Source organism: Sarcophilus harrisii, chromosome 4 (genome assembly GCF_902635505.1).
Source record: "Sarcophilus harrisii chromosome 4, mSarHar1.11, whole genome shotgun sequence".
Taxonomy (NCBI): Eukaryota; Metazoa; Chordata; class Mammalia; order Dasyuromorphia; family Dasyuridae; genus Sarcophilus; species Sarcophilus harrisii.
Window position 1 is genome coordinate 257,980,145 of NC_045429.1, and position 15,266 is coordinate 257,995,410.

Genomic DNA, 15,266 nt, shown 5'->3' on the forward strand with positions numbered 1-15,266 from the left:
AGACCTTAAGTAATAGAAAACTCATAGATGCACTTATCAGACACAAGGGATTGTCTCCGTTCACTAAGAGCTTTTGCAGCCACATGATGGGGGAGGGAATGAGATCGACTAAGAAATCACTAGGGGATCAGGAGAAGCTTCATGAACTGAGTCCTTAGCTACTAAAGGAGGGGTAGAGGGGGAGAAATACATTTTAGGCACACAAACATGAATCACCAATGGGATATGACCACCAAAAATGCTAATGGTCTTAGGTTGGTGTCCAAGAGTGGGGTGGATGGGTATGATAGTCCTAGTATGTACCATCCTATTCAGATTGTTCTGGATCATTGTCTTTAGTTCTCAATGCATCATTTTGAGAAAGATATTGGTGACCTAGGAACTGTCCAGAAGAGGAAGGTGATCATACTATCCGAGGACTAGTTGAAGGAACTGGGAGTATTTAGCCTGGAGAAGAGACTTAGGAGACTTAGGATATACATGATTGCTATGCTCAAGTTCTGAAGGGCTGTCACATGGAATAATAATAACAGTCAATATTTATATATGCTTACTATATGCCATGCACTGTGTTAAATGCTTTATAATTGTTATCTCTTTTTATCCTCACAATAGCCAGGGAAAGTAAAATTTCCATTTTACAGATGAGGAAATGGAGGCAAACAGCTTAAGTGACTTGCCCAAGATCACATAGTGAGTATTTGAAGCTGAATTTGAATTCAGGTATGACTCCATATGATACACATTTTTTTTTAAAGTTTGACTTTTCAGAACTAAATTTCAAGAAATTATAAATTAAAACTTGACAGAACAAAAAATAAATTGCCCTAGCTTTAAAAAAACAAAATAGACACAGACTGTGTGACCCTGGGCAATTCAGAGCACTATACAGATCTAGTTCCCATCCCTTAGATAGGAGAGATACTTGTTCTAGGCAACTCTGTAAGATTAAGGTGAAGATAAAGTACTTACGAGGTATTTTCCTCATCTGGGAAGCTATACCCAGTCCCTACACCCATGCTTTCTCCTTCCCTGGGAATCCTGAAAAACAGGGTTACATTATCATCAATTTTCATGGTATCCAAGATCTTCTTCCTACTTAATATTGTAAACCTGAAATTGGTTGGCCTTAAAATAAAGCAGATGCTAAGAAATCATAAAAATGGAAATTGGGACACTTAGCAATACATTTTACTGTCCCTTCCCTTTCCTCTGGACATAATAATCAAATGAAGAGTAAATAAAATCCATTTCTGCCAGCCTGTTTCCTCATCTGTAAAATGGGGATAATAATAGTACCTCGAGTTGTTATAAAAATAAAATAAGATAATATTTTCAAAACACTTTGCAAACCTTAAAGTGATCTATAAGTAGCAATGGCAACAGCATTGCTTCTTAAAGAATGGGCTAGTTAATTTTGGCCTACAGATGAACCCGCTGTCCCTGAGATCATTTTCCTGACCAAAATGTCCCTTGGCCATCATTGCCCTATGTGTGTTTTTTCATGATATTACAGGGATTCTTATACTTTTTTTCTGTCATAGACCCCTTTGACAGATTGGTGAACTTTATTGAACTTTTCTCAAAATATTTTTAATATATTAAAATGCATGGATTATAAAGAAATCCAATTATATTGAAGAAAATACCATTTTTTCTCATCTAAATTATCAGATTAGATCAGATACAAATCTATTCATAGAGTTTGTAGAACTCAGGTTAAGAATACCTGCCCTATTAAGATATAAATTCCTTGAGATCAGAAGCTATTTCTCTCTTTATACATTTGTATCCCTAGTGCTTATCCCTGTTTCTGGCCCATGGTAATGACTTATGGTTTTTCATTCATCCAAAGTCTTACCTTGATTAAAAATGTAAACAGGATCTTGATTCATGAATTGTTTTTGTTTTCCAGATTACAAATCAAGAACCAGGTTCTGGTTAAATTTTAGACTTTCAAAGCATAGTCAAATAGCAAATCAATAAAATTTCAAATATGTGTGCATATAGCCAAGTTTTTACATATTTTATAGAAATTGGTTCACAAGATCCTTATACCTCTGAGGTACACTAGATATAATGTGCTGTTCTAAGGCCATTTAGTAGAGTTTTATGCAAATACCCTTTGAACCACAGGTTACACAGCTATTAACCCCACCGACATAAGCAAACTACTTAAGAGTTACTTAGGAAGCAATAGGTAGTGAGTAGCAGAGCAAGGACTTGATGCTGGTATCTTTGTGTTTCAACTTTGAAGGTCAAAGATATTTATCAATATATAAATTCGTCAAGACTGAATTTTAATGAAAGGGTAAAACAGATAGATCTCAGAGCAAGATAATATTTGTTAACAGGGAGTGTTACCTGTCGATAAATGGATCAACAGATTGCCTCCATTAATACCAAAGACCTGGAGCAAGAGGACAGTTCTCTTTACATTGGGGAGTACAGAACAAAGAACAAATCATAGGATTAAGGGCAACATGATTGGTCACAGAGTTGAGCTGCAAGAAACATGATGAATTGAAAGTTTGGTAATAGGGACTGGCAATGATCCTTCCCATCCTCTCTCATGAAACTAAGAAGTGTTCATTGTTTGAGTGCAGGTGTGAGACAGTGGCTCAGACTTTTGGACAGCAAAAGCATCCCTGAAGGATGGCTTGGTGGAGTAAAGGTATCAGGCCCAAACGTTCTTATGTTTTCACACCAATATCAGTTAGATTCCTTGAACTAGGAGAGCCATATTTCTAAACTCAATCCATTATGGACCAGCTGAACACTGAACTAAGTTCAGAGACAAAGAACTATGATATAAATAATTATAGGACAAAATCGATTAATTGTAAATAGTACCAATAAGAAAATGATCCAATATAAATCTTAATCTCTATAAAATCTCTATTTATAGAGATAAATAACAAGAAACTAATAGAATACATATTAATGAATCCAAGTATACAAAACAATAGCTTGCAACATCATTATTGCTAATAGCTAATAATAACTACGTATAGTGCCTAATATATTTCAGGAACTGTGCTTAATACTTTATAAATATTATCTCATTGTTATTCAATCATATTTGATTCTTTGTGACCCCGTTTGGAGTTTTCTTGATAGAGATACTGGAGTGGTTCCCTATTTCCTTTTCCCGATCATTTTATAGACAAGAAAAGTGAGACAAAAAGGGTTAAGGGACTTGCCCAGGCTCACACAGCTAGGAAATGTCTGAGGCTAAGTTTGAACTCAAAAAGATGAATCTTCCTGACTCCAGCCCTGGCATTATTTCATTAGATTGTCACAAAAACACAGCTGCACCATGGGATAGCTTTTTAAATTTCTTACTTCCAGAATTTATTTTTGTATGCTAAATACTTTGAAATCATAGATATAGTAATAATGGCATGCATTTGTTGTTGTTTTCCCTTGTTTTTGAAAAGGACCATGACATCTGGGAGGTGATGATGCCATGACATACAAGTTTATTGGATTTAAGTGAGGGAGTGCTGTGCAAGGTCACCTGACTCTCTTTCTCCTCCAAAGCCATCTGGATCCAGTGGCCAGATATAGATCAGGAAGATTGGAGATGGTCTTGGATGCAATGGGAAATTTTGGCCTTTTTACACTAAGTTCTAGTTTGATTAAATGCTTTAATAGTAGTATAGAGCTTTTAAAGGTTTGTAAAGGACTTACAAATATTTCATTTGCTCCTCACAACAACTCTCAGAGGTAGGTTCTATTCTTAATGAAGCTGAAGTAGTCAGTAGTTAAATGATTTGTCTTGGGTCACATAAGATAGTAAGTTTTTGGCAATGGATTTGAAATCAGATTTTATTTGACCCTATCCAAATGCGCCACCTAGCTGCCTCTATTTAGAACTGGGAAAGACCTAGGAGACGATTTGATCTAATCCCTTTACAAATTCAGGTTTAGAGAATTTGTAATTTGCTTGTGTACATAGCTCCTAAGTGTCAGAGGCAGAATTTGAACCTTGCCTTCCTTACTCCAAATCCAGCTCCCTGTCCAAGACACTACAGAGAGAAGCTGCTGATAAACGTTAAAAGAGATTTGTTTTGCATTGATCTTTTTATTTAATCAGAATCTAGTGACATAGAGAGGCATTTCTGCCTTTCTTATCGGCTTTAGAACTATAGGCAGATCACTTCAACTCCCAATGCCCAAGTAATTCTCTAAGAGTGCAACTTATAGAAATGTTGCCGAATTATCAAGGGAGTTCCTAAAACATAAAACACTTTTAACTTAAATAGGCATTGTTAACATTTCCTCCATTACTTTTTTAATAAATCAGAGACAAAAACAATAGACAAAACAATAAATCAAATTCTGATTTGGAGCATTTGTCGATTTCCAAGTTATAAAGGCTCACAGTGAAAATATAATAACCGGCTCTGCGGGTAAGGAGTTCGCTCCAGCACACCCTTTGGTCCTGTCTACTTAATTAAAAAAAAGAAAAGAAAAAGAAAAAACAGACAAGCCACAAAACCACAATGAACCAATGGCCACGTTTTCATGTCATCCTTACTTCATCTGCAACGTAATATAACACCATTCCCTAACTATTATAAACGAAAGGCACAGAATAAGGGACTCATTTTCCCAACCACAAAATAAGTATAAGAGAGACAGGACGATGCGACACGAATACTATTTTTGTATATTCCCCAGAAGGAAAACATCTTTTTAGAAATCAGACCAAAACATCTAGCCTCAGGGAGCATGAGGCGCTCCAGACTGTAAGCTCTCTATCCTATGGACTACAATACCCAGAAGGCAAGGCGAAGTAATCTCCGGGGATGAAAGTCACAAGGCGCTCCTCTCATCGCACCTTCTTGATTGGTCAGGGTGCTCTGGAAGGGCGAAGCATCGGTAAGTTTCCCGCCATGGGAGATATATCAGAACGCCAAAGGAGGAACAAACTTCCCATTGGATGTCTGCTTTTGGCCTTGTAAGTCACAGCCAATCATAATCTAAAGCTGCTTCCGGGAGCCCCTTTGGAGGTAACTTAGTGGCGGGAAAAGTGAAGTCGTTTTCGCGCCAGGGGAGGAGTCAATCGCACCTTCTTGATTGGTCAGGGTGTGATCGAAGAACTAGACTCCATTCTGCCGCCTGGAAGCATGGCTGCTACCACCGTGATTGACGATGTTGAGCTCCGGGAGGCTCAAAGAGATTACTTGGACTTCCTGGACGATGAGGTGAGGGTACTAGCTTCCTCCTCCCCAATCTCTGGATGAGGGATAGAGGAAAGCCGGGGGGCCTGTTGGTTCCAGCGGGAGGTGTGTGCTCGGCGGGCAAGGCGGGGACCGATCCCTCTAAATACTATCGGAGGAAAAGGAGGGTCCTTTTGTCCTGACTCTCGGCCGCTTTGCTTTATGGCAGCGAGGTCGGGCTGTTAATAAGAGCCCAGGCAGATGGGGATAGGTGGGGAGGGCTTGTTGGAGTTCCCGGGCGGCGGAGGTTACGTCAGTTAGTTCGTGTCGTGCAACTCACCTAGGACCTTTCCTATTCGTGTCACTGTTAAAAATTCCTAATCGAACTAGCATGAATTAGAGCTGAATCCTTGAACTTCTATTGGTTCAGGGCTGTCAAGATACTTTAGTTTTCTCTGTTTTCTTGAGGGTGGGGGCTAAAAGGAGGGGACGAAGTAGGGCAATTTTGGAAAAGTTTTGTTATTAAAAATTTTTTTTGTGGCAAAAGGAAAAGCACTTTTTTTTAGCCTTTACTAAAGCAGTAAAACATAATAAATGTTTAATAACTTTTGTTGAGTGGCTGAATTAAATCCAAGTGTCTTTTTTTTTTTTTTTTTTGGCATAGACGTGAATATCATTTGGATGTAAGAAAGGAAGTATGGACTAATAAGATGCTGATGTTATTTGCAAAGTTGTGAGGATTTTTTTTTTTTTTTGACATAGTTGTGAATATCATTTGGATGTAAGAAAGGAAGTATGGACTAATAAGATGCTGATGTTATTTGCAAAGTTGTGAGGATTTTTTTTTTTTTTGACATAGTTGTGAATATCATTTGGATGCAAGAAAGGAAGTATGGGCTAATAAGATGCTGATGTTATTTGCAAGGTTGTGAGGATTTTTTTTTTTTTTTTTTTGCAGGGAGGCAGGGTTGAGGGAAAGATGCCTGTCATTGGCTGATCCCCTTTTCTCTACTTAGTCCAGATAAATAAGAGCAGAGTCAAGTTTGTCATATCATGATGGCTCCAGCACTTAGCCCAGTGCTCTGCACATAGTAAGTGCTTAATAAACAAACAGTTAACAAACTCTGTCTTCCTGTGAGTAATGGAGTCTATTTGTTTCTCAGTAAGTTGAATATAAATACAGCCATTCTAGAAGCTTAAGATGGATTTTTGTAAGGATTTCTAAGGAAAATAGCTTGATCTTAATCCCTCAACCAGAGGATGATAAAATGAAAAGAAACTGTAGACCAACATCATTAATGAATATTGATGATTTTAAATAAAATTTTGGCAATATATAAAAAATGTTATTCACTGCAATCAAGAATGGTACAGAGCTAGAAAAGTAATTATTCATACTAAAAAAGCCCACCGAACTATAGGATTGTATGACTAGATATAGGAAAAGCCTTTCTTGTGTAGCGTTTATATATACTGAAAATTTTACAGATCATAGATCTAGAAGGGTAATTTTTAATGATGAAAGTATGTCTAAAATTATTTGCAATGGAAAAACTTTATCAGAAACTTTATCAGTAATTAAAGAGTAAAATATTTTTCGCTAGTGCATGTTAGGTCTGAAAAGTATAATAAAAATAGTTATTTAAATTAATTTGCAGACTTAGTACTATGTCAAAAGAGCTTACCAAGGTGATCAGAAGTAGGCAAAAATAATAAAAATCATTTGGAGGAAAGAGCTAGAATCTCTTTAAGACATCAGTGGGGGAAAAAACGAAGTGGATTACTTCTAGATTTCTGGTTGTACTATCAGCATTAATCATTGAAACTATTTGGTACTGGTGAAATTAACAACCCAGTAATCTATATTCCTGAAGAGATAAATTACTTGGCAGAGAATTTCTTATTCAACAAGATTTTCTGGGAAAACTGGAAAACAGATTGGTAGAAACTAAATTTAGATCAACATTTTATACAATAATAAGATAAAAGTGAATGTGCAACTTGAATTGAAAGGTGATACTATAAAATGCAAACGAAAGGTAATACTGTAAAAATTTAGATGACAGATTAGGTACCTTTCACTTTTTTGACTAAGATGAGAGTTGTCTTTCCTCAGACGTGGAGGGAATATACAGGTGATCACATAACATAAAATAGACAAAACTTTTTGCACAAAGGAAATCAGCATAACTCAGATAAAAAGGGAAGCAGTATGTTTAGGGAAAAGCCTTCTCAGTAATGTAATAAAATATTGTAGATGTGTAAGAAATGAGATGTAAAGAATGGAAAGGTTAGAATTTGCGAGTGAAATAAAGCAGAACTAGTTAGTGAAATAATATCTATATCTATATACACATAGACTTATGACAGAGTAAATGGGAAGAATCATAATTTTTAAAAAAATTGAGTGCCACAAACCATAATGATTATAGTTAGCCCTAGAGTGTAGATTAAAAATATATTGCCTCTGTTCTTCATAAAGATGGGGGACTATGAGTTGTGGAACATCATATATGCAATCATACTTCGTGGGTGTGGGTCAGTTTTTCCATTTTTTTATTCTTTTTAAAAAATAAATATATATATATTATTTATTTTGTTAAATATTTCCCAATTACATCAGAAAACATTTTTAACATTTATTTCTTAAAATTTTGAGTTTCAAATCAAATTTTCTCCATCCTTCCTCTATTTTATCCTTTGAGAAGACAAGCAATATATTATTTATACATGTGAAGTCATACAAAACATTTTCTATATTAGCCATGTTGCAAAAGAAAACACAAAAAGCTTCAAGAAAAATAAAGTTGAGAGAATATGCTTTAATCTGTACTTGGAATTCATCACTTCTGTCTCTAAAGTGGATAGAATTTTTCATTTTAGATCCTTTGGAATTATCTTGGATTGTTGTCTTAATTGGAGAAGCTAAATCTTTCATAGTTGATCATTGTTAATTTATTGCTGTCTTTTTTTGTTCTTTGTTATAAAGGAAAGATTTCAGATGGAAAAGGAGGAAGATATATGTCATGGGGATTTTTTTTTCTTGGGGATCTTGTTAAACATTTACTCTGGTTATTAAAATTAAACAATGCATCAAACTTAATATGACAATTTATGTGATATTTTCTATGTTTAGTCACCTCTCCAGTAAAGAGAGAGTAGTTATTTCTGTTGTTTTCATTTAGAATAATTTAAAAAAAAAAACTATTTGGCTGAGCTAATTAGTAGGTTCTGGCTATTTGTAGGAAGACCAGGGAATTTATCAGAGCAAAGTTCGAGAGCTGATTAGTGATAACCAGCATCGTCTGATTGTAAATGTGAATGATCTACGTCGAAAGAATGAGAAAAGAGCTATCCGGTAAGTATTGGGGTCACTGGGGGAGGAATAAAATGGAAACCTTCCTATTCCCATTCTTTTCGTTAGGGTAGAGTCATACTCTCCCACAAAAGGAGCTGGATTGATACCTAAGTAAAGACAATATACATAGTATTAGTTCTGGAGTCAGGACCTGAGTTCAAAGTCATCTCTTCAATTTACCACCTCTGTGATTGTGGGTGAATCCTTTCCTCTTCTTCTTCTTCTTTTTTTTTTTTTCTTTTTTCTTTTCTCCTTCTTTTGTCTCATCTTTTTTTCTTTTCCTTTGTTTTCTCCCTTCTCATCTGTTATATCTTTTTATCTCTTCTCACCTTTTCTTTTTTTTCTCTTCTTTTCTCTTCTCTCTTTTTTCTTATGTCCCCAGCACCTTATTCAGTGCTTGGTACATAAGTGCTTAATAAATAAGAAAAATAAAATCTGTTGGATGGGTTGGAGTTCTTCTAGTTTTCAGTAGACATATTAAAAACCTTTTGGTAATTAGTTTCTGGTAGGCATAAAGCACCTAGAGAACCTTTGAGCAAAGTTCAGAGGAGGTCTCCTTCATTCGTGCTTCATTTTTCTTGACCCAACTCTCTATTTTAGTTGAGATGAGTAGGATTGGAAGCAGTAGTGTGTGTGGATGGATATGGAACATTGCCTTTAGAGCCAAGGGTTCAAATCCTACCTCAAGACTCTTAATAACTGTATGGCTCTGGATGAAGGACTTAATCTTTTTAGACTTTAACTTGCTCACTTATTTTATGAGTGAGCTTAGAGTGGGTGACCTCTAACATTCCTTTTATCTATAAATCTTTGATTTTGTTTTGATCCTTTTGGGTTACATTTGGGTCAGTATTTTTCTAGGGATTTGGATCAGAATTTTACTGGAGAGTTTGTTTCTCCCTTTTTCAGTTTTTTTTTCCTTGTCCCATCTGCAGGCTTCTTAATAATGCTTTTGAGGAACTCTTCGCCTTCCAGCGTGCCTTGAAAGATTTTGTGGCCTCCATTGATGCTACTTATGCTAAACAGTATGAGGAATTCTACATTGGTTTGGAGGGGAGCTTTGGTTCCAAGCACGTTTCTCCTCGGACCCTTACCTCCTGCTTCCTCAGTTGTATCGTCTGTGTGGAGGGCATCGTCACCAAATGTGAGGGGACCAAATAGCATTATTTGGAGATTTCCTGAGTCCATGCCTGGCACTTTTGCTACTGAACCACCCAGCATCCCTGTAATGCCCAATAAGTGACTTACCCTTCTAAAGCAATTTTAGTTTTTTCATCTGGAAAACAAGAATAATAGTGAATCTCTGTTGCAGGGTTATTGTGAGGATCAGATGTCAGTATAATACAAACTGTTTTGCAAATCCTAAAATATTTAGTATTTGTTAGCTGCTGTTTTTGCTATTTCAATCAGTAAACATTAAGTGTTCACTATGTGTCAAGCACTATGCCAAGTGCTGTTGATGTAAAAGGAAGCAGAAGAAAGTCCCTGCCTTCAGAGAGCTTATGGTCTAATGGGAGAGAATACATGCAAACAAAAAGATACCAAGTAAGCTATAATATACACCATAAATAGGAAATAATTAACCGAAGGAAGGGACTGGAAGTAAGAGGGGTTGGGGAGCTCCCAGTTCTTTCCTGTGATTGTATTCTTGAATCAGACAGTAGCTTCCTTACTGTATGAGACATTCAGAAAATTATCAGGGGACTTTATATGTGTGAAAGCCATCATCCTTGGATAGGATTTTGGAGAATATGAAGTTGATAGGAACTGGCTAGCTTGAATTTAGACTGCTGCTGAGTGTGAGATCTACTTCCTTTGGTCTATTTCCCCTAATCTTTTCAGGAGCGGGTTCACCTGTTAAGGGGTGAAGACAAAGAACTGATGAGGTTGGGTTGGGAAGAGGAAGTCACGCTAGAAGAAAAGGAGATTTCCCCTCCATATCATCTAGGATATCAGAGGGCATAGAGGCCGCTCTCCGATCTTTATATAGTTTCTTTCCTTTCAGGTTCTCTGATTCGTCCCAAGGTTGTCCGCAGTGTCCACTATTGTCCTGCCACCAAGAAGACCCTAGAGAGAAACTACACTGATCTCACCACACTGGTGGCCTTTCCTTCCAGCTCTGTCTATCCCACCAAGGTAAGGAGACAGATTCTTTTGAATAGTGGCGGTCCAAGATGTCTCTTAACCTGATGTGTTAAAAGTATCAAAAGAAACCTATAGAGAAAGCTAGCCTATGAATTGGTAAGGCTTACCTAGTGTCAAGTCCTTCTTCTGAACACATCCTGGTTGAGTGACTCTGGGTAAGGCAGTTAGCCTCTCAGTATCCTCAGGCAATTCTTGAAAATTATAAATTGTAGAACAGGTAGTGATGTGCATTGTGTTAAGTCAAGAGTTTCTCAGTGAGAGCTTCTTTTCCTAAAGAAATTGCAGTTAACGAGAGAAGGAGGGAAGGAGAAAGAGAAAGAAAGAAAAAAAGAATAAAAAGATTTAAGGTTGTATTTCTAGAAATTAATTTGACTTAATCCAGAGGAAAATGGACTGTTGGACACACCTTGAGCCTTTAACCTGTATAGTTTTTACACAGTACTTCTTATCAAACAGGAAATTTTTTTCCTGTTTTCTGATTTATTGAATACTGAATCACTGCGTTCCATTATTTCTGATTTTCCCTCATCTTACTTGTCTTTTAACTTTGTTTTTTAATCAGTACTAAATGATTTTGATGTTAACTGCTTTATGTAATGCAGTTTGAGTTCTGGAAATGCTATCCTCCTTTCATTTCTACTTTTTTTCATTATTTTCCTTTGCATTTTAGATTTTTTGTATTTCCAGATAAATCTTATTATTTTATCAAGTTCTACAAAGTAGCTCTCTTTTTGATAGTTGGTATGGAGAGGGAATAAACATTTATTTTTCCATTGTTTTTTTAAAAAATTATTTTAAATGTTAAAAAGTCTTATTTTTTTATAGTAACTTGTAAAAACAATTATTTGAGTTCTAACTTCTTTTTCTATCCTCTTCTCTCATGGAGAAGGCAAGCAATTTTGATACATGAAAAGTTATGCAAGACATTTCTGTATTAGTTATGTTGAAAGAAAATAAAATGCCCCCCCCTCCAAAAAAAAAAAAAACTCAAAACAAAAACACCAAGAAAAATAAAGTTTAAAAAGTATGATTTGTACTTAGACTCCGTCAGTTCTTTCTCTAAAGGTTTTTTCCATGAGTCCTTTGGAATTATTTTAGATCATTGTATTGCTGAGAATAGGCATTCACAGTTGTATACATTACGTATAGTGTTCTGGTTCTGTTCACTTCAGTTTGCATCAATTCATGTGTATCTTTCCAGGCTTTTTCTAAAAGTATTTCAACTTGCTGAACCTATTTAATTGTCTCAAGTAGTAACATTGGTATTCTAATTCTAGCAAGCTTCTGATGCTTCCTGATAATAATTTTACAATCATAAACACATGAGTAAGGGTGAAAAACACTAGAATTTGTGCGGGGGCAGTTATGATGATCTGATCATTTATAAATGTTATTCTCTAAGGGCAGATACATCCAGAATATATGGGGTCATGACTAAGTGTGTCATTTGCCTCTGTTTCCCAGGATGAAGAGAATAATCCTCTGGAGACGGAATATGGTCTTTCAGTATATAAAGACCACCAGACCATCACTATCCAGGAAATGCCTGAGAAGGCCCCCGCTGGTCAACTGCCTCGCTCTGTGGATGTTATCCTGGATGATGATCTAGTAGATAAAGTAAAACCAGGTGATAGGATTCAAGTGGTGGGGACTTACCGTTGTCTCCCAGGAAAGAAAGGAGGATACACTTCAGGCACATTCAGGTAAAGCAACCGTGGAGATTCAAAGGATTTGGAAATATTGGGGTTAGTGGTCCTCTGCTTTTTGTCATCCTTTGTCATTTGGAAAAGTAAATCCTGTGATATCTCATAGGTAAAAACTGAAATAGGTAAAAAACTGAATTAATCTGATTGTCAGGAGATCTAACTTTTTCTCAACTCTTGGTTCCATCTCTGACTTGTAAGGAAGACTTCTTGAGTTCAAAGAACTAATTCTCCCCACCAGTCAGAGAAAACCCTGCTTATGGCTTTTGATTGATGCACATTCATCCTTCCAGTCAATCAATTAATTAATAAACTTTTATTGAATGCCTCCTAGGTGTCAGGGGATTCAGAAAGAGGCAAAAGCTAGTTCCAACCCTAAAGGAGTTTATACTCTGATGAAGGAGACAACATGTAAACAAGTAGATATAAAACAAACTACATGTAGGAAAAATAGCAAATAATTAGCAGGGGAAAGGCATTGGAATTAAGAGGGGCTGTAAAATGGTTTGCCACTTCCAGGTGCTTCCTTCATCCATACCAAAGCTTACTTTACAAAGAAAATGATATATGTAAAAATAGTTTGTAAACCTTTAAAGCCCTATGTAAATTATGATTACTATTAACATTAATAATAGTCATCATCAGCAAAAGGAAAGATGGCTTTCTTGACATGCTATGGGAATAGTTAGCCTATGGGATGCAGACAATGGAAAAGATTAATTTCTGATTTCAGAAATCAAAGGATTAGTGATTTTGAATTGGAAGGAATTTTGAGTCCAACCTTCTCATTTTTTTTTTAATAATAGCTTTTTATTTTTCAAAATATATGCAGAGATAGTTTTCAGCATTCATCCTTGAAAAACCTTGTGTTCCAAATTTTTCTCCCTCCTTCTCTCCTTCCTCTCCTAGACAGCAAATAATCCGATATAGCCAATCCCCTCATGTTACAGGACTCAGAGGGGTCAAGTGATTTTCCCAGAGCCACACAGTTCATGTTTTAGGCTGGATTTGGATCTAGATCTTACTGGCTCCAAGTCCAGTGCAGATCCAACTACCTGAAATCAGGATGGTCCCAGTCAGTTTGCTAGGTCAAGGCATGAAGATAACTACTTTCTCTTGAGGAATACTGCTTATTGAACTGATTGGCCAGGAGATGTGAGTAGAAGATGAGGCTCTAATATTCTGTATTCATAATTATTATCCTTCTTTCAACCATTCTCTTCTCCCTAGGACTATTCTGATTGCCTGCCATGTAAAACTTATGAGCAAGGAGGTTCAGCCTTTGTTTTCTGCTGAAGATGTAGCCAAGATTAAGAAGTTCAGCAAATCTCGCTCTAAGGTAGGAAAGAGCTTTGAGATAGACTTCTACCTTAAGTATTTTTGGAGGGAAAGAAATGAGAATTTCAGGTAAGAAAAAAGTCTTTGGGTAGAGATTTTCCTTGGAAGTTGGGGGAAAACTAGCTCCATTTGTCTCTGGATCCTTTGACTTAGTTCCAATATTTCCCATTGCGTAGTAGACTTTCCAGTACCTTTATGGAAATAATTGCTATTTGTTGGATTTGGAGGAGGCCAAGGAATGTAAGCTAAGTAGGTACTGGTTAAAGAAATTCTGAGGAAGTCTGGAAAAGGTAGAGAAGAGTTTTCTTTGTAAATTTTTTTTTTATTTTTAAATGGCAGGTATAAAGGAATTGAAACCTTACTATTTTTTAAAAGACACAATTATAAATTCTTCATTGAATACAAATAAACAATATGGAATTGAAAATAGGAAATATTTATTTTTTTCACATTTTAATAGTATTTTATTTTTCTAAATACATACAAAGATAGTTTTTGACATTCACCTTTGCAAAACCTTGTGTTCCAAATTTTTCTCTCTTTCTCCTGCACTCCCCAAGATAGCAAGGAATTCGATAAAGGTTAAACATGTGCAATTCTTCTAAACAGGAAATATTTACATTTTGATGAAAAATATTAACTTAAATAAAGTTTCTTTTTTGGAGGGCTAAACCTGTTATTTCATTGGTATGGTGAGTTCATAGTTTCTAAAATAGGTTGGTGTGTGGAGGTAGATTCTTCAGATCTATGTAACTCAGGACAAAGTCACTTACCTTTATATCTGTCAAATGAAAATGATAAATAGCATCTTACTTTTTGAGTTGTTTTGAGGATGAAACGAGATAACATTTACTGTTCTTTGTAACTTAAAGTGCTACGTAAATGCTACATATTATATTATTTACTAGGTAGATCTCCACCTTCTTTGCAATTTTCTTAGAGACTGGGGCTCTGAGAAGGTATTTGACTTCCCTAGGGTTATACTGCCAATGTGTCTCAGTCTAGATACCTATAAAATAATACTAACACATTATTTGATCTTTGCCCCTTAATAATTTTTTTCCCTGTCCATTTTGGTGCCCTTTGTTATTTTCCCCCTATAATTAGTTTCCTTGTACATTTTATACTCCCTGCTTTATATTACCTCCTGTGAATCTATTAATATTCCTTTGTATTCTGCATTTTGACATTATTTCATCGTATCATTGATAGACTATAATTCAGTTATTCTCCATAACTGGACTAAAGTTTGTTGGTTTTTTTTTTTTTTTCCATCACAATGAAATGGGTTTAAATATTTTTGTACAGATAAATCCTTTTAAAATTTGATTAAAATTCTTGGGATTTAATTCCAGCAGTATGGCATTTTGAGGTCCAATTGTAGGATCCATTTAGTAATTCTCATTGTATGATGCTACATTGCTCTCCAAAAACTTTGTTATCAATTTATAGTCCTCCTGACAATGTGAAAGTGCCTGTTTCCCTGGAAGGCTGCCAATATTAACATTTTATAATTTTCAGTTGCTTTTGCCAGTTTGTGCTTGATAGAAAGTT

General features: G+C 35.8%; 1 protein-coding gene across 2 annotated transcripts in view; it reads left to right on the plus strand.

Annotated features, from left to right (window-relative positions):
- The first annotated feature begins 5,045 nt into the window (after positions 1-5,045).
- MCM3 (minichromosome maintenance complex component 3) overlaps positions 5,046-15,266 on the plus strand; it is a 42,094-nt gene continuing 31,873 nt past the window's right edge. Inside the window, exons 1-6 of one of the 2 annotated variants that reach the window (XM_003769147.4) lie at positions 5,046-5,213; positions 8,414-8,526; positions 9,462-9,670; positions 10,532-10,662; positions 12,136-12,374; positions 13,605-13,713. In XM_003769147.4, coding sequence (XP_003769195.1) covers positions 5,136-5,213; positions 8,414-8,526; positions 9,462-9,670; positions 10,532-10,662; positions 12,136-12,374; positions 13,605-13,713 — 879 coding nt within the window. In that variant the 5' untranslated portion in view covers positions 5,046-5,135. The remainder of the gene's footprint in view (positions 5,214-8,413; positions 8,527-9,461; positions 9,671-10,531; positions 10,663-12,135; positions 12,375-13,604; positions 13,714-15,266) is intronic. The other variant, XM_031964730.1, reaches the window with a different exon arrangement.